Raw genomic sequence first — 24,871 nt, 5'->3', positions numbered from 1 at the left:
GACTTGTACGAGAATATATACGGTATACATGGGGTTAAAGGCTGTTAACATTACTCAACATATGAAGTGCCCGGAGTGTTGTTGCATGTTTGTAAATTTCACCAACATACACAGGCTATCTTACTTACTAACCAGTTAGTATCAGGATGAATTGTGGAAAAGCACCACATGAGCAAGTTTGGCTAAAGGTGGCATTGCTTGTAAACAAGAAGTATGCAACCCTCTCATTTGTCCGGGAAACATTTAGCGTGGAAAAATAATGTGGCAAAATTTCACGTGACAAACACATGAAAAGATGGTGAATTAAAAATGTGAAAAAGATGCAAAAAGATATGCAAAAGGTACAAAAAGAGGTCAAAATAAAAAGATGTGAAAAGTGAACTGTTGGAATTGTTGTTTTTTTTTATTCTGTTTATGGGCAACTGTGCATCACTTTTTGCAATCCAGAACTCATTTTTGAGTTTTTTAGAGACCCTGAATTCATTTCTGGTATTTTTTTTTTTTTTGCTATTCCATTCTGTTTGGATTGCAAATTATTTTTCTGTCCTGTCTGGTCACCACTTTGTTTTGTGCATATTCCCCTCCATTTAGGGCGACCATTGTTAATACACATGGTGGTTGTTATGGACGTGTCCTAGAGTTACTGACCTGGGGCCTCATGCATAACACCGTGTGTAGAATTTGCACTATAACATGACGTAAGCACAAAAGCCGAAACGTGTTTACAGACAGAAAAATCCAGATGTAGGAATCTGTGCATACTCCTACTTCCACGTTCTTCTGCTACATAAATCCCGGTCAGTGTGAAAGTAACACTTGTGCACGCGCCTTATGTAACGCCCCAACTCCTCCCAGAATTACGCCTCTTTGAAAATGCAGATCAATATAAATCACCCTTAAGCTCAGCCTTCTGTGAAAAGAAAATGGGAAAAGCACGGGGGAAAATATAAGAATTTCAGTGAACACCAAGTGGAGGCAAAGGAAAAACATACTATTTCTTTAATGAATAGATCAACAAAAGGAAGTTGATCGAGTCACATAGCGTGTTGGAGAAACTTGAAAGCTCAGATATCAAAGTCATCGTGAAAAGTTGAGTCATAGCCCACCATCTGAGTGTCATATGAAAGCTTATTTGGGTACAGAGAAAAAAAAAAGGCATACAGTGGGGAAAAAAAGCATGAAATGTCAACTTCAATCTCAAAATTTCCACTTTAATCATGTAGTTTATTTTGTCATTAGAGTAGAACATCATAAGTGTCACATTAAAATCGTTTAATTAACCAGTTTCTCAAATCAAATCATAATTAAAGTAGCACGTTAAATGCTTTGTTTTGTATGTGATCTTCTATGTGCTCTATGTGTTCAACTGGACACAGAATCCATTACATTCGTGATATTACAGCTCTCTGAATAACTAAAATACTGAGATGTATACGTGATATCATTTTCCTGATGATAGGAGTTAAAGCACGTTATTAAACATGGGTTTCACGGTGCAGTGATTGTGCGCGACCTTCAATGAAATTATTTATTGCAGCAGTACTCATGGGTGGCTCTAGGCTTGTGGCAGCCCTGGGCAGAGAAAGAATCGGTGGCTCCCTCGCCCGCCAATGTCAATATGGTATCTTATTCACGGTGGATGGCCACGTCTGTTGCAGACACTGCATAGCCTCCTCGTGTTCATGACACAAGAGTTTAACCTTTGTTGAAATTTGCCGCTGCGTTTTTAGCTGTGTCGTTATTTTCTCTTTCTGTTTTATATTCAATATATATTGGCGTGGCCACCCCTGCAGTCCTTGCTTTTCTTTCTCCAATTAACCGATCGCCACACAATCCGCTCTGTAATAGATGTTAAGCCATCTGTAAGCTTAGAGCGCCGATTCTTCAAAACGTTTAAGGAACATTGAACTATCTTCATAGTACATGCTTAATTATTCTATCCTTCACGCCAGTCCCAGTGAAGAATATAGACTATTTAAATGAAGTTAAAGGTGTACCTGTATAATATAATAAACATATTTGGCTGCATTTCATTTTAAAAATGATATCATCATCATACAGTATGTAAATACGTGCTTTCTAAAGTGGCTAAGGTTGTGCAATATTATAATTGTAGTGCAAGTTTACAGTGAGGTAATTGTACTAATAAGTACAAACAGTTCTACAAGGAGCAGTGATTGAGTGCGTTTATAGTTCTTGGGATGAAACTGTTTCTGAACCGCGAGGTCCGTACGGGAAAGGCTTTGAAACATTTTGCTGTGGCTGAGGTAGCGTGTGATTGATACTGTATACCGATAATTCTCTTTCCAATCAGCTGCTGCTGTGATTCACACTCAGATACAGTGATATAAATACTCTGAGTGGTGCAGTGAGAGTAATATGGAAAAAGATGATCCACTGTGGCAACTCCTAATGGGAGGAGCTGAAAGAAGAAGAAGAAGAAGAAGGTGCAGTGAGAGTAACAACGCTAAAGCAGTTATGGTATTTGGAATACTATGGCTATTCCCTGGACCATTATATTGTTACAAGTTAATTACAATCAGATGCATTACACTAATAAACAATATGCGGTTAGTTTCAGTATATTTATAAAGCCGCGTCAGGAAAATAAGGTGTAACCACACAGGAACAGTAGCATTGCTTTGACGCTGGGTGCCGCCAGTCTGCAAAACCGAGCGGAGAACTTGCGTACGACAAGGCATGAGGTACCGTGGAAAAGTGCGTGGCTTTACGCCAAGTGTAGGTTTTATACATCGCGATTTGAACGTGGAAAAGTTCTTACACAACATTTCTGTGCGTACGCACCGTTTATACATGAGGCCCATGGACATTGTGACACAATGGGATAAAAATCTTCCAGGGCAATTCTTCCTTCTCCAAGCTGTAAGCTCAATGCTTGCTAAAATATTTGTATGTCATTTTTTTGTGCATTGACCTTTCACATTTGTTCTGAACTTTTGAATTTTCCTCTTACTTTTTGGCCTTGTTGTACAGTTTTCTTTAATCTTCCAGTTTGGAACCATCTCTGCCTTCATGTCTGCCTTCAGGTTAGTCCAAATCTCATCTGCTCAGCAGACATATCGACAATGAATTAAAAATACTTAAAAAGGATGGAAAAGGCACAAATGTGAGAAGATGTTGAATTGAAAAGATCTGAGAAAAGAACCTGAAAAGATGTTGAATTAGCCAGGTGTGAGAAGACAAGAAAAGATGCTGAATTAAAGGGACATGAAAAAGAAGCAAAAAGACATTCAACCAAAACGATGTGACAACACGTTGAGCTAAACAAGCCTGAAAAATGTGCTAAAAGATGTTGAACTAAAACATATGAACAAAGTAAGCAAAAAGACGTTGAAGTAAGGCATGAAAAAAAGATAAGAAAAGATATTCAACTAAACAGGCGTGAACAAGATTACAAAAGATGTTGAACTAAAAAGACACGAAAAGACATTGCACATGAGAAAGACAAGGGCCGGCAGGGCCTTCAGGGTGTGATAGGCTGCTATTGCATGCATTTTTACATTTCAGGCCTCCATGTTACCAGTCATTCAATCACAATGACACCGGCACACGTGGCCAGAGTCCAGAATTAGGCTTGAAAATTGAGAGTTAGGTCAGTAATGCATAACTCATCAAATTCTTGAGTGAATAATTTATTAAGTTTTGACTGCTTTGATGCTATGCGTTGTGCTGTACTCAGGGTCAGGATGCATACAGAACTGTCTACCTTGGTCTTACAACATGCAGTAAGTGGCTCTAGCTCCCTCAATGATGACAGATATTCTTCCGATTTTCTTGCTTTTGCTTCTTGAGGCTGTGCAGACCAAAACAGCTTAACCAAATGCATACAAGGGACATTTGCAGATTCAGATAAAGAGCATCATCTGCAGGAACTGCTCAACTAACTCTCAGCCAAGCTTTCACTGTGCTTGTTAGTGACCCCTGGTCATGACCCTCTGACATAGACAGTGGAGTTAATGGCTGTCTCTTGGAAAACAGAGCTCCTATTGTCTTTGTCAGAGTCTTTTGCAACTCTGCCAACAAAAGTGCTGAAGTGAACTTTGGAGGAAACAGCAGCCACTATCAAGCCAGATCTGGACTCAAAAGCAAAAAAGAAAGATTAATAGCTTACTTTACAATCCCCTCACATAGTCATTTCACAGACCACACCTGCAGGATTAAATGGCTTGGCTTGTCTCTTAAAACATCTCCCAGAGTAATGGCAGCTCTTTCATTAAAGTGCAGCATTTCAGCAGGGTCTTCGGGTGCTTTTTGGCTTTTCTTTCCTTCAAGCACTGCATTCACAGACAATATTTATTCTGAAAGTATGGGCAGCTTTCTGTAGCATGAAGTCTGGGGGGTCTGATAGGTCTGGCATGCTACAAGCACCGTGCACTGGAGCTGTGCTTGTTTGAAAGCTGAAAATTAAGTAGTTAGGGGGCTAATGGCCGGACAATGCAGTAATGTATGAATTGCCCCCAATAGGAATTAAAAGGTTGAAGTGATGTCAGCTTTAAAGAGGACTGAATTGAGAATCGCTGGGTAGGAGTGAGAAAGAGTGACTGAAAGAGTTGTACCATTATGAGACTAAAGTGTTAAAAACATGAAGGATGGACGCCAGTCGATCCTTTAAAATAGTTTCATTAGCTAGAACACCGGAGCACATGTGAAAACTGGCTAAGGACAAACTTCACTGGTTTTTATTCACTCAAACAATTCATAAATACGGAATACTGTTTGTTAGAATAACAACTGGAAGATGAATTGTAAACCATTGCCAAACCTAATTCATTAATTGGGAAAAAATCAGTAGGCAAAACATTAAAAAATGAAACTATCAAAACTAAGGGTCAAAACCAGAAAGACAAGCAAAGATAAAGCAAGGAACAAACTATTGAATGTCTCGTATATCCATAATCTTGGAGGATCTGGAAACTGTAATGACTGAAGCAATTTTAAGCAGGATGGAGTCGGGAGATATAATGTGACAGTAACAGCGAGCCAAGGTCAAAGCCAGGAGGACATGATACAAATAAACAATGTTCAGGATGTGAGACGAAAGTCGAGTCGCATCGACAGAATCAAAAGCCAGAATATTACACGTAGCCTAAGCCAAAATGCAAAACATAAATCAAGGTCGAAGAGCAAAAAACAATTCTTAGCCACAGAAATCTGTAAAACAGTAATGCTAGAGTTTTATGCTTTGAATCAGTCACAAACCTGGACAGTAAAAGAGTGTGTAATGCTGACCTTTATCCCATTGTGGTAATTATTTTACTTATCGGATACTTCGGGATGTCTTGTCAAGCAACAGCTTGGCAATCCAGCATCACAAACAACAAGCAATTGTGGCACAAGGAAATGGTAAATTGGGAAGATTAACGTCTACAAAAAAGTCCTAAATCAATAAGCAGACCAGGCCACACAAATGACAATTGTTTGTAGAGGATAAGGAAAAGGTTGTAAAAAATAATAAACCATTAAAAACAAAAAAAAAAATCCAAATCATGACAGAAATTGCTGGGATTGTGCTTTGTATGGTTTGCGTTGACCGCGTCATGTGCTGTGCTTTCCCAGAGGTTTCCATGACAAACACACCACCGAAAGGCAACCTCTGTAAAGAAAACTAAAAACACAATGAAAAATTAAGGAAAACCCCTCCCAAGGATGATTTATTTTTATGTGGCGCTTTTAGTGATGACAGAGAAAAGTTTTTCATCTCACGTGTTTTATTTGAACAAAAGAACCAAGTTTATGACAGAATATTAGCCAATGGAATGAATTTCAGCCTCCCTACCTTATTCATTGGTCAACAGTCCTGTCTCCTGTTACAATTTTTTTTTAATGTCCTGCATTGTTTAAAAAAATGCAAGATGTACACACTGCCCAGTCTTGGGTTCTGTTACTTATGAGTTCAGATGTAACTTCATTTTATGTCACTTTATTGTATGAAGACATTTTTTAATTTAACGTATATAATCGTGTATATATCGGGTCTTGAAACTCGAAAAATCGATCATAAAATCAGACCCCGAGTTGTATGCCCGTTCAAAAATACGACACTTAGATTTTTTTTTTACATTTTCTTGCCTCCTCCAATCTCGCATTAGTTTCTCAGACACATCGAAATTTTGTTGCAGCAGCGCAGTTACCCAATTTCTTTCACTACTTCAATGACTTTTAATTTAAAATCAGCTTCATATTTTCTTCTGATCAAACACTCCATTGTAGCTTTGCTCTTATGATAAAGGTGTATGAGGGTGTAAGACACAAAAACACAAATCAGTGCAAACTTCACTTCGGAATAGTTCGGGTATTACTGTGTGGTCACGTAGGCACAATACATAGAAAAAAAGGCTGGTTGCTCTGTGGTTACTCTCTCAGGTGGGAATTAGCATATCATAATCCCTTGGACCAATAGTGTGAGTTTTTCACATTTGATTTATATGCCCAACATTATAAAATGCCAGAAATTATACGGTAAAAGCAAGCCTCGACTTATCCGCATTCCTGATGTTAAGATTCTTTGAATTCTAGTGTTTTAATGTTGCTGCAGTAATTGTGCATCTTCCCGCTATTCCACTTTGTTTCCAGCAGGCATCACCGTTTTGTGCAGGTTTGCATGGCAGTTCCTATTAAATAATATGCACGCTGTGTGATGTCGCAGGTCAAGAGCTGTAAAGGTCATCCTATTGGACTTCTGGTTTCTCCGAGGTTGAGGGTTCTCAGAAGAATATCAGATTGCGTGCTTGTTCAAAGTTCTATAAGGCAATTATTCCATTTACTGGATTATGATTTTGAATTTGGATCATGTTTTGGCTTTGCTGCTAGGTATTATTGACCTTCTGGTTTCCTTTATTTTCATCTCCTGTTTATCTTCCCATCATGATTTGACTCTCATTTTTATTTTTAGTTAATGGTTTGTGGAACTCTATATATAACTTATATGTTGTTTTTGGGTGTTTGTGAAATACAGGAATCTAAAGGTTACTTTATTTTTTTTTCTTGGTTTCAATGCTTCTTTTCATATGTTTGTTATTTTTTTGGATTCTTCCATGGTGCCACTTTGTTTTTTTAAAGGGCACCACCACTTTGGGACTTTAGTGTTGACGGTTCTTGTGTGCTTGTTAGGGGTGACATCAGGGTCACAGATGGCGTCACATCACAGGTCAAGGTAGAAAGGTCAGCTCCTTGGTCGGTTGTCCATATTTGGATTCATTCAAAAGACTGTGCATTCTGCTTGGTTTTCATTTGAAAGGCTCTTTGGTTTTCAAGTTGTTTTGACCCAGTTATTTTCATTTGTTCTGTCAGTGAACTGGCAGATAACCTTTTGAGCAAAAACTGGGAGGTTCTTATAAAAAACAAAACAAACAAAAAAGATATAACGCAAAATGAAATCGGAGCCCAATATGAGAGATAGCGATCATGGTCGAGAGAAGAAGAGAATGAAAACCGAAAGCAGATGAGAGAAAAGAGCACAAATATAAACTTTGAATACTTTAAGAGATTTGTTATTCACAGATTGGATAAGGATTTGCACTCACAGCCAACCTTTTATGTCGTCACATTGATTACGCATGGGTTTCGACCTCAAAGGCTACAACCCCAACAACAACAATTTTTATTGTCACTTTTACAATGTAAAATTCTTACCTGCATTATGTTCCTTGCAGACACAATAAGCAAAATAAAATATCAGGCTCAAAACAAAAAAAACAAAGCTCATACTTAAATCTGATAATAATAATCACATTAAGTAACACTAAAGACAACATTATGCATAGTTAGGCAAATGGACTGAAAAAATAAATAATAATAATTCTATACATTTTATATAGTGCTTTTCTCAATACTCAAAGTTTCTTTTCATGGTGAGTGGGGAGCAACTTCCAAAACCACTAATGTGCAGCATCCACCTGGATGACATGACGGCAGCCATTTTGTAACAGTATACTCACCACACATTAGCTGTTAGATTGTGAAGTGGTGAGAGAGGGGATGATTAAGGGGCCTGAATGACTAGGCTGTGGTGGGCAATTGATCCAGAACATTGGGATACACACTACTGTTTACAGCGGATGCCCAGAGATCTTTAATGACCACAGAGAGTCAGGGCTCAGTTTTATGTCTCATCCAAAGGATGGTGCCATTTTTACCCATCAGTGGGATCCACACACACACACCACAGGATAGAGACCCCCTGCTGCCCTCACCAACACTTCCAGCAGCACCCCAAGCTTTTCCTATATTGTCTCCCATCCAAGTACTGGCCAGGAGCTGTTCTGAAGTGCAGGTGGTATAAACTAAAAGACATATACAATAGCAAAATGTCTGGGAGTATCAACACATCGCCATGATTACCTGGTTATGACTTTAGCTTGCTTTCCCCAACTCACCTGATTCCAATATTAAAAACAACTGCTGCTGCCATGAGCAGTTAGTACACTCCTGTTTTGTCTTGGTAGAGTAATATATTGCTGTACTTTTCCCTTTCTATTATTAAGATGTAGCCTCTGTCAGAACGCTTCAAATCTCACCGACTTACCAATGTTTATAAGGTATTATAGTATATAACTTCTCCCCACCTTCCCTTCTACATCTATAACCTCAAGCAATTAGGAATAGTAAAAGACAAGCAGGAGTTAAATTACAATTTAAACAATGTATTATTGGTAATATTCATAAATGATAACAATATGCAAAGTACATTTGAATATTGGTAACCATACAGCCTGATTAAATGTTGATGTATAGTTTCAGGTGGCACACAGACTTGTTAGTTACTTAAAAATGTCTCTAGTTCATTTGTGGTCAGCTTTCAGCCACATGTCTGTTCAATATGGCTGCCGAGCTGTTCTCTCCATTGTGTTGTCCTTTCAGTTCATCAGTTTGGTAAGAGATGCTTCTTCATCAGATGTTAGTAAGAGAGAGAGAGTGAGGTTAAGCAAGCAGATTTCTAGATGTTCTGTCCAACCCCTAGAGCCAATAGAACATCGTGGTACTTAAAGGCTTCTGATTCAAGCCAATTCCAAACAGCCATACTTCAGACCAATAGGGGGATAGAACATCTCCACACCTGCCATCCCTCCCAAAACCACTTGTTGAGGTAAAGCTTGGGAGTTAGGCAACCTGGCTTTGTGCGGGGGATGAAAGAAGGACTCTAGCAGAGAAGCATTTGTTTCAAGCACTTCCCCCAACTCTGTCGTAAAATTCACTTTCCTGACTTAGTTCTGCCTAAATTACAAATAAAGACATACAAAATATTTATCAACTTATATGCACATCACAACTCCCGAATTTTTAGTTCATATATAATAATCTTCTACAATTTATTACAAGTGTATATATTGTAACGTGTGAGTCACAGTCTTGCACCACAAAACACGAGTCTGAGTCTCATTACTTTAACGAAACCAGCTTTATTCAGCTTGAAACAGGACCAGCATGGTTATTTATTTTAGCGTGATCTGCCACTCTTCTATACACAGACACAACAATCAGGCAGGGTTGTGACCAGGCAATGCTTTTCCCTGCAATTATAATGTTCATTGCATCCCCCATCGACAACACCATTTATAGCACGACCTCGATCGGCTTGGTTTTGATTTGGCAGTGAGCTACTACAGCGCTGGGAGTCTGTGGTTGCCCCGACAACAGAAAAGCGGTCTTCCTAAGACGTGGCAATCGCACTTTGGGACGCTCTTCGGCGTATTGTCCCATTGGGGGGACTCCCATTAGAAACCTTACAATATATATATTGAATTTCATCACGAAGGGTTATCAATAGTAAAAAAGTAGTACACGGGCAATCCTAGCATCAAGAAATGATTAAGTCAAATGAATTTACACCCACATTGTCAATCGGTTACATTGCTAATTGTTTAAATGCATATCAATAGACTATGCTGAAGTAGTTGGTGGTGATGATACGGAAGATGAAAACATTAACTTACAATATCACATAGAATATCTACAGCCGTTAACACTGTCTGGTCTTTCACCGCACAAATTACTGTTGAAAGAAGTATGTATCCAAGAAAGGTAATATAGTACATCTTCCGCGGATAACATTACACAACAAAGGAGATCTTGACATGCCATTCATATTAAAACATTAACAGATTCCCGTTAGAATAGCTTTTGCAAAGACAATTAACAAATCTCAGAGCCAAACATTCGAAAAAGTCAGTTTATTTAATAGAGAGAAAGAAACAAAATTAAATCACGGGCAGTTATGCGTTGTGTTGTCACGATGAAAGTCCAAACACAGAATCACAATTCAATGTGATATTGACAAACATTTAATTCAAAAAATAGTTTTTACTTAAATTTTACAGTAAAAGTGTAAGTTTTAGAAGTATTTGCATGTTAATTTCAAAGCCAAAGAGAACAAAATCGTATTACTCATCGAATAACTCTAACGCAACATGAAACATAATTTACTTTAATATTATTACGTTTTACTATTTTTTAATATGGTTAATTACTTGCTGTAATGTAAAATAGTTAATTGTACATCCACATCCCCATATGCGAGCGGCAGAACCGCAAACAGCCTAGCACGTAGCGCCCGCACGGAGGTTGGCAGGCAAAGTGAGCAGTGTGTGTATATATATATATATACCCACACAGTATATATGAAGCTGTAATAGAATGAATTATTAAACACATTTCTTTCTCATAATCATCCCTGGAGAATCTGTACCACAACAGTGGTGTGCCTTCTTTTAGAAGCACAACAGAATGGTAGATAGAAGACAGATGAATATACAGTAAATCGAGAGTTTTAGCATCTACTTTACTTGAGGACCGTCTGCTTTTGTAAGGAGGGATGTGCACCCACGGACACATAGAAGAAAGGCTCTGTTGAAAACCCTGTCTCTGCTTCCCTTGGCCTGCCAGACTAACACGCTCGGCTCCTGTCTGACTTTGTAATAGTATTTCGGGAAGTGCTATCTGCTCTGCAAATGAACTACAGAGCTGCAGTGTGACACTCTAGAAGTCAGCCTGTCCTATTTTCTGGACACGTCCTATGCAGCAGCCCGTAAAGTCAAACTACCTTTGGATTTTAGGCCTGAGTGCATGTTTGTGCAATACTTAGTATGCCTGCCACAAGAAGCAGAGGATTTACAAGTCGTTCAAGGGGCACTCACCTTCTTAAATGGACTGTTTTGCTTGTCTCTCCTGAAGCGCTTAATGATTGAGACGGGTGCTACATAAATTAAAGCCTCAGGTTATCGTTATCTCTATTTGCAGATCAGTTTTTCAATCCAGCATGCCACTGTGGGCACACTTTGCGACACTTATATTGCTATCTGCACGTGGCGTCACTGGGTCTAATCGCTGCCTGCACTTGCAATCCCGTGAGTGCTGCCCGCTCCTTATTTTAGGACATTGCTCCGGGGCACCTGCAGGTCGCTGCTAAAATGAATTCATGCTTTTCATTTATCACTTGTTCAACAGCTGTGTGCGACTTAAGTGCAGGGCGCAATCTCCTCAGTGCCGCAAAAAGAAGCTGAAGTCAGCAAAATGTCAGCTGGAAAAGTAATTAATTACAGGCACGGGCAGCAGCTGCTGGAAATCAACATGCAGTTCTTGATAATGGATGGGTCTAAACTGAACCTGCCATGAAAGCTGCCTTAATGCATCCTAACACTTACATTCAAAATGATTTTTAGGAGCATGAAGGTGTAATGAGTAGCACTGCTGACCCACAGGTTCTCCCTGTAGATGGAACAAAAAAACAAACAAAACTTTAAATTGGGACCCACCAAAACACTGCAGTGAAATGACTTATACACTACAGATAGTGACGACGGCACAGTTGCTTCACAGTGGGGTCATTTGGGGTACCCTGCCTCAGCCAACTCTCATTTAGTAGGTCACAGAGCAGGCAAGCAGTCATTAGAAGCTACTGCAGACGGCTAACCGCAGGAGACGGGCGAGCAGGCACCACCACAGGCTTTGACCCTGGCAGCAGAGCTTAAGGCAGCACACTGTGTCATTTTAAAATGAGTTTACCATTTATGTTACTTTTTAGCCCTGCACAGTGGCATTTGAGGGCAATAGTTGCAACTCTGAGCATGGTTTTGCAGTTAGGTGCCATGTATGGTGGCTCGGACTCCGTTCCCAGTTTGAGATTTTTTTCGATTTCTATCAAGGGGGTGTAAAGCCGTACAGCAGCCGCTGCTCACCTTTGGACTGCTTAACTTGCATTTCTTTGCCATTGTGTGTATAGAGTTTCACAAACTACTTTGCATCTCGACAGATGGCTGCGTGCCTCCTCTAAAGGGTTGTGGGGTGGTCTCCATAGATATGTCACCTTAAAAAGGTAAGAGGTGGCTTGGAAAATGAATGGACAGATGGATGATCCACAGGTAGACTTCGTCTTGTTTTGTTTCAGCTGCTGTTGCCGACAGTAGTGGGCACTATGACCACCTCGAGACACCAGTCGCCCTTTGAATCGTCAAAATGAATAGGAATTTACAAAGAAAGCCGCATGGTGGTCTCATACAGGCACTTCAAGTCCAGAATGACAGAGGGGCGCCAAACCATGAGTGGCACGAGGACGGGCTTAAAGTCCCAAAGACCGAAGGAGCAGCCTTACACAGGACTGGCTCAACAGTTCAATCCAGCTTCTTTAGTCGGCAGTAAGAGCTCATTTCGGGTCAAGTACTCCGAGGGGGCAAAAGCACCAAAAAAAAAAAAAGTCAAAGACACAAGAGATTTCATTTTAGCGGTTTTATTGAAAAAGGTATCACTTAAAAAAAGTCATCAGTTCAAAAGAACAAGCTTTTATTTACAGCTTCTGTGCTGTAAGAGACACACTCTACTGTCAAAAACACAGGACAGCCTTGAAGACACACTTTCAATGTTGGATCAATGCTACATTGGCGCTGGGTCTCAATTCATAGTCACAGAGAAGGTGTGCCATTCAACATTTCACCGAAACCGAGGAATTTTCCAAAGGCCGTGACACAATCACGAAGGAACAGGCGAGTGCTCTGTGCCGTTTAAGTCGTCTGTATACAGCGCAGAGATGCCATGTACGTGCGTGTCGAAGTACTGCACACGGCCGCTCACGTTCAATGGTTTAGGTGCATGTTGTTGGCCTGTCATTCAGACTGGAATGTCCTACACACACATTTAGAAGCCCTTACAGTAGCGATTTCAAACAGGACGCACTTCTTTTGACTTTCAACTATTTTTTCATAGAAAAGTAGAATCACTTCCTTCACAAAGGCAAAGAGAACAGTAAGTGAAAACCAATATTAAACATTTCTTTCTTCAAAATGCGGCTCACACAATACCACAAACACAAGTGGTTTTAAAAAAAACAACATTTTTGATTTTTTTTTTGTTTTTGCTTCAATTGAATGATCGGTCTCTAAGTGCAGTTCTGTTGGAAAAGGATTTTACTGGGAATGGAAAAACAGGATATTGAATAATAAAACAAGGATTAATAAATATGTACTCTTGCTTCATCAGTCAGGGCAAGTATCAAACACTGTTTAATTAATAAAAATAAAAAAAAGGAAAGTCAGGGACCTAAAGAGGAAAACAATTCTTATAAATTAAGCTCCAGTGCATTGAGACCAAATAACGTCTCCGAGTATCTCTTACTAAGTCCAGAAGGTACTTACAGAACCAAGCTGTGCAGAGCATACTGGGCAGGGCAGACCGAAGCATTTCAAACGTGAAGGACATCGTAGTGTCACGAGGAGGAGGCACCTGCTTGGTGTGTGTGTGTGTGTGTGTGTGTGTGTGGACAGGCAGATGGATAACAGGGGATACAAATCAGTACAGAGAAGTACCACAAGTTTTCAGCACAAAATGTCACTGATGCACCGAGGACAGGTGACAGGAATCTCTGTGGCAGTGCCAACTGTGGGGCAGCGTCTTTTTTATAGATATGCTCTGCTTCTGCATCCCCTCAAGTGGCACACTGTGCAGACATTCCTACACCTCATGATCTTTCCATGTTTAGGCTCATTTTGGTTTAACAGTGTAAAGAAACAGCTTAACACAATTTGCAAGCATGGTTATCTTAAAGTCAAGTTTTGTGGCACACTCCAGGAAGTTTTCTTTTCCCCTGGAATGTTAATCAGCGTTTCAGAAATGACTTGTGTTCCTCAAACCTTTGTACAGGAGCTTAGTCTCGCCCCTCAAAAAAAAAATGCCACTTCATAAAAGGTATGGCGCTTTTTCAGTAAAAAAACTGCATTATTTTCCAAAGATTCTACCTAGTGACAGCTATTGAGAGATTTAATGCACATGGAGCGTGCAATCAAGTGACAAGAACCGAACAGACATTACAGGCGTACATTTTGTTTTAATCAGTTTACTAAGTTCATTGCATATGTTTTAACATAAAGTGGAGGCACAAAGCTGTCATTATGGTCTGTATGGAGTTCACATCTTCTCCCTGTGCTGTACATTTGTGGATAGATTTGCATTAGTGAGTGAGTGTGCTCACCTGCTTGAACACAATACAGGAAATATATCAGTGATACTTATCAATTAACAAAATAAGTTTAGTCCATCTCTCTCTATATATAAAATCCAACGTCTGTCTGTCCAGGCTCGGGGTGTGTACCTTATCTCCGCTTTGCTAGTGAATGAGAGAACAACTTAACGGATTTAGATCGGGTTTTTTTCTATAATTTGCTGGAACATTCTGGTTGATTTTGTGACTTCTCTAATCGCGCTAAGAATCAGAGTTCACTTGCAGGAGCGATATACTCACGCTAATCTGAGACAGAGGTCGCAGGCCAAAGGGAGTGGGAAGCATGACGTCAGGAGCCGGGCTGGGTCTTCCTCACTGTCCTGCTTCACTACTACGTGGGTGGAGCTGCAGGGGACGGCTGGTCTGCTAAAATGTAAACTACATCCATCCCCTTTTCCATTCTCTGACCCGAACTCCTGAAGATTCCAGGTATTAACAATGGTTGCTGCATCACCAGATCACACTGCTTTAAAATATTTATGGTGAATAGCTGGATTATAACTAAACAGATACTTTATCAGTCGGGTTCTGTTGCTGGGTTACCTGCAGCACACTCTTGTCTGATTGGCTGTGTCATTAAGCCTGCAAAACGCTGCCATACAGTCCATCATGTTGGTATTTTGCCTTACATCAATGGTGTTGTGATGATCACTGACTCCCTGTGACCCTAAACTTGGCATATTAAACATACGCATTAGCACATGGAGGATTAAATGTACCGTATATGCCTACAGTGTCTGTTCAGTTCTTGTCACTAACGTCTTTCTAGTTAGCTGTCACTAGATGGCCAGAGCACATGAGTGCACATGTTATTATTGATGCCAGCAGGATATGTCTTTATTATATAACACAATACTTTAGTAAAATAATGCAATTTTTTTTTTGAGCGTCGGGAATACGCTTTTGCTTGAAAATATAATGATTAACTGTAGAAACAGCAAGATTATGATCTATGTATATGTGATGACAACATATTTTTATAAAGCCCCAAAAATCTAACCTTAAATGAATGTCATATATACATATATATATATACATATATACATATATATATATATATATATATATATTGAATTTGTGTTTTGTATCATAATCAAGTTCTCCCTGGGAATGTGCAAATAACTAAACTACATTACTACAATAAATAAAAAAATGTGATGGATGACCTTGGTTTTTTCTTATTATATACATTAATACATATTTTGCATATAGGAGTATGATTTCAAATTTAATTTCAGTCTAGAATAGAGTATGCTAAACTGGAATACTGAACTGCAATAGATAATATTAATATATAAAAAAAATTACATACAGAAATATATGGAGAGACATTTAATTAAATATGTAAGTAAATAATTGTAATGTGAAATGTGACAATAAATTAATAATAACTAAGTACAATAATAATAATAATAATAAGTACAAATAATGAATTGTCACACAAAATCTATCTTTTATGCTGCCAATTTCTTCATATATTTCTTTAATTATTTCACTTCTTTCAAGGACACCAGGATTAAACCTTGAAATGAAAACTGTCATTTTCCACTCCTCAACATACAAGAATTGAGTGACTGGTCAACTAATTCTAAGGGACCTGCCTCTATTGGCTGCTCCTTACATCACTTTGTACGAGTGTAAGATAAATAAATGGCAGAGTAAATTGCTGTACAGCAGAACTTTATGGACCTTGAGAACTCAAGTTTCTGTTATTTGGGTAAATTAGGTAGAAAGGACTAGCAAGTTTTGTTGGTCTTATCATTGTTAAATGTTCTAAAAAAATTATCCATAATTACTGCACATCGCACTTGCTTTAGTTCAAGAAGCTCTGAATTCTTTATTAGGGTTTTGCGCCTGAAGTTTTTTCTGTATATGTGCTCAATGACAGCTGAAGATTTATGTCCCATGTACTGATAATTCACCATTTAAAACACAGTACTTGCTAGAACCTGACCGCTGAACTTTGACACGTGAAAGTGACAGTTTTCATTTCATTGCATATAATTAATGTTGCAAGTGGTGTCACTGAAATAAATAAATGGAGAAATAGTTAAATCAATAAGAAAAAAAATATGTATTTTGTGACACATTTAACTATGTATACTCACATTTGGCCATGTTTTTATTTATGTAATGTCACATTTCACAGTGCATTAATTTACCTCTGTATTTATTTGTCTTAAATTTGGCTGACATATTCCTCCATATAGGGAAACTTCAAAAACGATATAAAAAAATCAGAATGCAAAGTTTCTTCTACTTTCAGGATTTGACGTGCCCAGCATGCTCATGACAGTCTGATTACTTTTTGAGTGCAAAGAACCTGAGTTGTGCCAGAGATGCATGTGCGGGCTGTGGCTGAGGCTGGGGCCTAAAGCACACTCACACCCTGCCTCTCTAGGTTTCTGAGTTTTCTGGCACTTCCCCTGGAACATTGTCCACACTGACAAAAAAAAAAAAAAAAAAAGAAGTAATAAAGAATAATCTAACATTAAAAACAAACCATTGCACACCATACAGTAGAATTAAGCAAATGTACATAAAATAAATTACAGAGAATAAGTTAAAGCAGTACAGGCTGTCCCCTTTTGGATATCTAGTGGAGTGGAGTGCAGACAATAAAGAAATCCTGAGGGTCGCAATCAGTCAGGCTACACTGGCTGGCTCAGTTTTTGTCTTTTTGCAGGAAACACATACAATGCTAAAAACTAAATGTTTACCAAGCAGGGTCCTGAAAATAACGGTCACGTCATAGATGTTGAAGAAGAGCAAATTTCAATGTACTTTCCTTGTCTTAAGTGTAATGTATGCTACTCTCAAATCTGTGTCTGCATACATCAAAACAGAGGAACATTAGTCTGGGGTCGGACTGCAAATTTTGGATAAATGTGAAAAGAGGTGAAATTAAAGGTGCAGAGACTGAGAAGTATGGAAGCCCATCCATGTGAGGGAAGTGTGGCGTTGAGGATTGCTGTGACTTGGGAAGACGTTTGCTAGACCTGAGCTATTAGCTTTTGTCCGTGTTGTATCTTAGATTAACTCTAGAGGGCCCAGCTACCACCAAAAAGGGACAGAAGCGTGACAATGCAAGAACTGGAATATACAATGCCTATGATTTCAGAAAATGAAAAATGAAAGTTATACCTCAGCTCTGAATTCATTTCCTTATTTTCTGTTTCATGATTTACAAACACAAGGCAATTACCACGCTAAAATAAAATAAGGCAGTTGTCCATGAGCTCTGAAGACATGTAAAACACTGGAGTGAGTTGGGTAAAGGGGTCAGTTAATCGTTCTTTCATCAGTTTATAATAATTCAGAGATGGAGTTGAGTTGTTGAACTTTTTTGAAAGAGGAAGGAAGAGTGAAGCACAACATTAAAATTGGCATCATGTTGAAGACTTGTGAAAAAATGCAGTGTCCAACAAAAATCTAGTGCAAGATTGGGTTGCTCTCTAATTCTCCCCGAGGATGAATGTTTTTTGCATTAGCAAAGCAAAAACCTGAAATTTCAAAATCAGATGACACAGGAAATTGTTGCATTTTCTTCTCTAACAAACAACTGCTTGAAAGAGTGCATTGAAAATCCAATTATGTCCAAACCTGACAATTCCAAACTGTTTGTTAAACTCTTGAGGTTCTCTTTCTTCACTCTTGTCCCAATCATTTTACTCCTGCTAGGACCAATCAGAAAGAAAATCATTTTGGAGATCCGTTTAGTCCTTGAATCCTGAAAGGCAGCTGGCCGTGCATTTAGTGGACCACCTCAGGATCTTTTCGTTCAGTGTGAAGCCAAGAGCAGTCAATGAGCTCTTTACTCCAGAAATGTAACAAGCAGAAAAGAAGAAAACCAACAAAAAATAAAGTGATGGCCACCGTCAAGAGCGGCCATTATTTCATTATCTGGACAAGGTCCATAAGTGGCACTCTTCTTTCCCCCGGTTTTTAGAACAGTTACCCAAAAGCACAGACAGTAAGGCATCATTATCAAATGGCTGTGACTTGTTTGAGGTGAAACATGTGAAGAAGTGCAAATTGCCGACATACTTTACAAAATAACATTTCTCAAGTTTTAAGAAAGAACAAACCAAAAAAAGTACAAACACGTGTTCCCATGAAAGATGAATTTTGAGGTCCTCTGGAGAATGCCGAAGGAACCGATTTTAAAAACAAACATCATTGACCAGCAATGATGAGGAATTTCTCAAAGCCGCCATTAGTCCACCAGAGCCGTCTGATGTCAGTATCGTCCTGAGAACAAGTGTCAGCCCCATCTCATCTTGCGTCCATTCGATCCGGACCTGCATCTCGATCAAAAAGAAAGGCCAACAAGGTGACGGCCATCCTCCACCACAATGGCTGGGGGTTCCTTTGGTTCTGCTGTAGCTGTAAAGCACACACAGACAAAAGACGACTGGTCACTTGAAAAGGTTTTTAGTGAGAACAACAACAACAAAAAATAAAAAAATAATAACTTTATCTGTGCATCATTGGCATCCCTAATGGTGTCGTAGAAAAGTGACCTATTCAAACTGGAGGTTTATGATATTTTGAAATATGAAATGAAGTGATGTGTTGCCCAGAATTAACTGTGCTCATCAAAACCATTTTAAATTCTTAAACTTAAAAAAACAAGTACAAACTAAGATTCAGTAAAAACAGCCTCAATTGTCCACTTGCTGCCTAAACTGTTTCGTCCCTGAGTGTGGGTATGCTTGCTCTTTTCATGGCTTGGACTTTGTTATTTGGTTTCAAGTTTAGGAAAAGACCAGACAGATTCTTAGTTACAACCTTTTTCTTGTATTTTTGACATCTCACCTTCTGGCTGCATTCCATTATTCTAAATGTCTAATCTGTTCTTTGGCAGACATAACACACTGGAGGGACCGTCAAATTGCAAGTGATTGTTTCTGAACAACTTTTAACTGAACAAGTTAACTTTAATCTGTTTTTGTTGGTAGCATAAAGACTTATTCGGATAGGATCGGTTTTATAAAAGGAGGTGGGATGAACACATCATTACCAGAGGAGCCCTGTGATTTTAGTCCCGTTCATATCACTCATGTCATTAACATTTTGCAGACCCTGCATTTACATCTCAATAAAGACTATGAAGCCCTTTTCCCTTTTATAAAAGGTCAGTAAATAAATAACTTAAGGTTAAACTAGTGCCACACAAAAGCAAAATGTCAGTAAAACAATAATTTGTGCGATTCGGATGTGACAAAAATAATAGAAGTCCTTCAGCAATACTTACTTTACCCAGTGCCTCAAGTGGAAAAAAAAGAACTGATGGTATTCCTTGTTATACGCTAAATATAATGAGGGAACAGGGTATCCCCTTGGTGGTCAGAAGGTGTGCAGATATGCACAATTTTCATTGACATGCCCTTGGAGGTGCGAATAGACATATTGTTTTTATAAATAAGGGTTGCTAGGGTCCGAACAGGACATAAGGCACAATACACTGTAAAAAGGCACCATGGATGAAAAACCAGTTACAATCATGCATATAGCTTGCTAGGCCAGGGTGACAATTCCACACACATGCACACACACACCACCCAGAACAATTTTTGCCTGCACCTGATCAGGTCTCAGTGGCAATTGGGTCTAATCCAGGAACCGACCCTGAAAGGAATACAGGCACAAACAAACCTCTCTCAGTTGTGGTCACGTGAGTTACGACAATCGATCTCAAAAAATGATGGGTTGCCAACAGGGTCACTCTTTTAATCAACGTATTAACTTGCAACAGAAACAGCACACATAAAGGTAAAATAAAATAAATGAAAATGTTGCTGTAGCAATCAAGTCTCGTTCGGAGCTCTGTTTCTCTTGAGCATCCATCCAGAATGAGACTCCACCTTCTGTGAGCAACTTTGTAGCAGAGCTACCGCGGGAAGAACTCTCCCAGCAGCCCCAAGGGCCGCTACTACTTGAATATACAGTCCTCTGATGGCCTGAGACGGAGTCAGTTCCCCTCACTGCTATATGTTGGGGTAAAAGAAAGAGATGACACCATTACCAATATGGCGCATTCTCTTCCCAGGGTGGGACTGCTTTCCCAATATGAGTCAGGATGGTGACACACATGACTGACACACAACATTTTAGAGTTGCCAGTTCAATGAACACGCCTAGAAAATGGAATAGTTGGAGAAAAAAAAACATGAATACACATACCAAGTGTGAGATCCACATATACCGTGACCCAACCAGCACCCTGGTGTTGTAGGACACCAAAATAGCACCCTAAGTCCCTCAGATAGTTACAGTTTTTTTACATTTTCTGATATATTTCTTGCTGTTTAGTTGAACAAAGGATTGAGTCTTTCCAAATGAACAATGTGCCACCTCCGCTCATTGCCCTTTGATTTGCAATTAAGTTCATAAAAGAAGATAAATAAAACATGCCTGAAGGCAGCATAAATGTATATTTAAAGAAAGCCACATCTATAATTCCCATAATGGCAGAGTACAGAATTGATTTAAACCTAAGCCTTGAAAACGGTAGCATGCAATTATGCCGAGTTTTATTGCGGAGCAACCTGTCCTGCTCTAATGTCGAATACACAATGTGCTTTTTCTTCCTACATGTGGTCGCATCACGTTATAAATGTGCCAAACACTCAGGAAGTGCTGAGCAGCATAATTCGCAGCCAGCCATAATAGAAGAACTCTCCAAAAAAATAAAAAAAAAACAAGAGGGGTCAGAGTGAGGACATGAAAGTCTCATGTCTGAAGCTCACACTTACTTGTGGCAACAAGAACTTCCTCCTTTTAGCAGCTCACGTCACTAACAGAAGACAAACTGCAGACAAAACTGCACTGACACGGCACCTGCATAAAGAACAGCAATGGCATGAAAGCAAAGCCAACAACTAGTAAGACGACAAAGACGCAAACGCTCGGCATACACTGGGAACCGTGCTGGACTATGACCAGGAAGACCCAAAACGCCTGCCATGAAGAGGAAGGACCTAGCATGCCTAAGACAAGGAATAGCTGCCGTGAAGCGTTTTTCCTGCAAGCTTGCGAAAACTACAGGTATTTCTTAAAAGAGATGTGACCAAGAAAGCTCAGAGACCAAAAACTGGATAAACAGATGAATATTTTTAGGTACCTGAACCTCCCTAACATGGCAACAAAACCGCATGTATGAAACCTCCTCTGGTGGAGAAAGTACAACAATCAAACAGACCATGGATGTGTATGTGTGTCTGCACGTCACGTGTAAGCCACACAGGCAAACCATATGTTTTACAAAAGAATAGGAAGTCTCTGTCTCTGTGCAATAATGAAGTGATTCTGTAAGGAACAACCAAACAACCAACCAACTATAAGAGAAGTTCTGTGATTTCTCACAGCCAGAGTGAGCGTGCTCTAAATGAAGGACAATGCAGGGTGCTGAGTTTGTTGGGCACGGGACAGTTACTGAGTTATGACGGGATACACAAAATTCCTGGAATTCTTACAAAAAAAAAACAAAACTTTTATAAAACTTCCAGCAATTCCATTTTAATTATCGTCACAAAACCCCCTACTGCGATGCAATACACTTGTCCAAACTCCGTTGCACAAGTACATTCTAATGTACATGTCACTGTACTTGGAGCCTACTGCAAATTTTTTTCTGAAAGACTAGGGGGCACCTGCTTGCTTCACTTGCCAATCCCCCGGTCTGCACTACATGCCAGCCACTTGTGTCTCTGCCACTCGCGTATGTGGATTTCACTTTCACCAAACAACAAATCTCTTATTTCTCGTGGATACGCCTCTTCATTGGGAAGAAACACTACTATTCCCTGATGGCAACACAAATTAGACATTCTACAAGTCTCTGACTTATACTTTAAAGCCAAACAATATCCACATACTTCCATTATTTCACCAAGTAATAATTTCAGTTTGTTTGGGCTAATGTGATATTTACTATCATTTTTTTGAGATTTTCGAATTTTAGTACTTTTATTATCTCTAACCTGCTCTGAATGTGTATCGCGCCATTTTTGAATTCTTTACGATGTTCTACTTTGTCATCTACTCTTTGTCTTTTATTTCCGGCCCTGGGCGTGGTTAAATCTCTTGGCACAGAGTCTTGTCTCATGGGACATGAAAGTATCTCTCTGAGAAAGTCTTGTCTCATCCCAGGCTAAAAAGTCTTGTCTCGTCACACAGGATTTTGTTTATAAAATAGAGAGATGTCACTGGGAATGAGATCTGGTAATTTGGGGGGGTGCAAAGCAGCAACCACATTACTGTGATACTGCAGGGTGTGCAGGTGTTCTGCCATGGTGCAGACGTGTGTGCAGGTCTGCCTTCATAGTGCAACAATGCAGCTTTGTGAGCGCCACTGCTCCAGACGTTTTTTCCTGATGCTCTCCCGCAGACATCTCAGCATCCTGATTAACAGTCTGTTCATGGGGAAACTCTTTAAAAACTCTGTCAATTTGCTTAAATAAGATTACCGTTTTTGTGATATTCAGTATGACCTGACACGCATTTTTCCGAAGTTATGCACATGATTTTAGAATCAATGTCACAAACACACATCTCGATAAGCTCAGCATGATGCCAGTTGGCAGATGGATTAACGAGAATGTATGCGTATGATTCCTAGTGGCAGAGTCGATAGCTATACCCCACTGCCATGCTATTGACCGGTTCAATGAATTTCTGGGTCCTCATATTTCCAAAGGTGTAGAGAATTAGAGAGCTTAAACTCTGCAAACAACAAAAAGAGGTCAAATATCATCAGAGAGTAACTGGATGGGAAGAGGCTAGTTTTAGGCTAAGATATAAGACATAAGTGCCCCTCAAAAAATGCAAAGACAGAACGCAGAAGGTGATGGAAAAAACTTAGATTTAAAATGTGGAAAATGTGATGTGTCCTCCCTGCGTGAAGTTTGCTTGTTCTCCCCGTGTCTGTGTGGGTTTCCTCCGGGCGCTCCGGTTTCCTCCCACTGTCCAAAGACATGCAGGTTAGGTGGATTGGCAATTGTACATTGGCCCTAGTGTGTGCTTGGTGTGTGGGTGTGTTTGTGTGTGTCCTGCGGTGGGTTGGCACCCTGCCCTGGATTGGTTCCAGCCTTGTGCCCTGTGTTGGCTGGGATTGGCTCCAGCAGACCCCTGTGACCCTGTGTTCGGATTCAACGGTTTGGAAAATGGATGGATGGATGGAAAACGTGATGTGAAGGTGACATGCAATTTGCTGTCAGGATTTATACCTTCAGTTGCAAGATTCGTCTAAAGTGCAGAAGGTTATACAGTCAAGTGTAAAAATAAGCGCACTCCAAGAAAAGTTTTTTTTTTTTTAATATGTGGACATACCACGATTCGATCCTCAGTTAAATAGTATCTTTAGGGGAGTGTGGAAAAAAAATAGAAAACAATGACTATTTGACTTTTCAATAATTTAGTCAATGAAAAAATAAACAGATATGCTACTCCAATCTTTGGAAAAAGTAAGTGGCCCCTTGCCTATAATCGCTGGTATTGCCCCCTCAAGTCGGCATTTCCCACAGTTGTCTAGCAGTCTCTGACGTTGACTGGGAGAAAGTTTTTCCCACTCCTGCATGCAGACTTCTCTCAGCTGTGTGATGTTTGAGGGGTGCCTTACGTGCATAGCCCATCTGAAATCCGCCATAGTAGATCCGCCCTTTGACTTGGCCATTCCAGAACCCTTCATTTCTTTCTTTTCAACCTTTGTTTGGTGAATTAACTGACATTTTTAGGGTTATCGTCATGTTCCAAGGTCACATTATCCTCAAGTACTCTCTAGTACAATGAAGAATTCTTACTGGATGTTATAATGGTGATCTGCCCAGACCCTACACAGCAAAGCAGCCCTGAACCATAATTTACTGGTGTTATGCCTTTTGCCTCACATGGCAGTGTGGCCAAATACCTCTCTCTTTACCTTATCTGTTTAGAGCGCTTTGTTCCAGAAGTTCAAGTCTTTGCCTAGGTGGTCATGGGCAAACTTTAGTGTTGCACTGATGTTCTTCCTAGTGTACCCCCATGCAGATCTCATTTTAGCAGTCCACTTCTTATGGCAGACTTGTGCGCTTTGACTTCAGCAGTGGCAAGACCTACCTGTAGGTCCTATGATGAATTTCTGGGTTGCTTCAGGACCTGCGTTCTGTTCTTGGGCCTGCACTTGCCCAGAGGGGACTGGGCGGCCTCATGGTCTGGAATCCCTACAGATTTTATTTTTTCTCCAGCTGTCTGGAGTTTGTTTTGTTTTTTCTGTCCCTCCTGGCCATTGAACCTTACTCTTATTCAATGTTAATTAATGTTGACTTATTTTGTTTTCTTATTGTGTCATTTATTTTTCTATTCTTTATTATGTAAAGCACTTTG

General features: G+C 39.6%; 1 protein-coding gene across 3 annotated transcripts in view; it reads right to left on the bottom strand.

Moving 5' to 3' along the window:
* Positions 1 to 15,915: 15,915 nt before the first annotated feature.
* Positions 15,916 to 24,871, bottom strand: part of LOC120518502 (bcl-2-modifying factor-like) — a 49,892-nt gene continuing 40,936 nt past the window's right edge. For 2 of the 3 annotated variants that reach the window (XM_039741329.1, XM_039741327.1), the window contains exon 4: positions 15,916 to 18,892. In XM_039741329.1, the coding sequence (XP_039597263.1) occupies positions 18,782 to 18,892 (111 nt within the window). In that variant the 3' untranslated portion in view covers positions 15,916 to 18,781. The remainder of the gene's footprint in view (positions 18,893 to 24,871) is intronic. The other variant, XM_039741328.1, reaches the window with a different exon arrangement.

The sequence above is a fragment of the Polypterus senegalus genome, chromosome 18 (genome assembly GCF_016835505.1).
Source record: "Polypterus senegalus isolate Bchr_013 chromosome 18, ASM1683550v1, whole genome shotgun sequence".
Classification (NCBI taxonomy): domain Eukaryota; kingdom Metazoa; phylum Chordata; class Cladistia; order Polypteriformes; family Polypteridae; genus Polypterus; species Polypterus senegalus.
The sequence above is the reverse complement of the archived record's forward strand: the minus strand, read 5'-3'. Positions and strand labels throughout refer to the sequence as shown.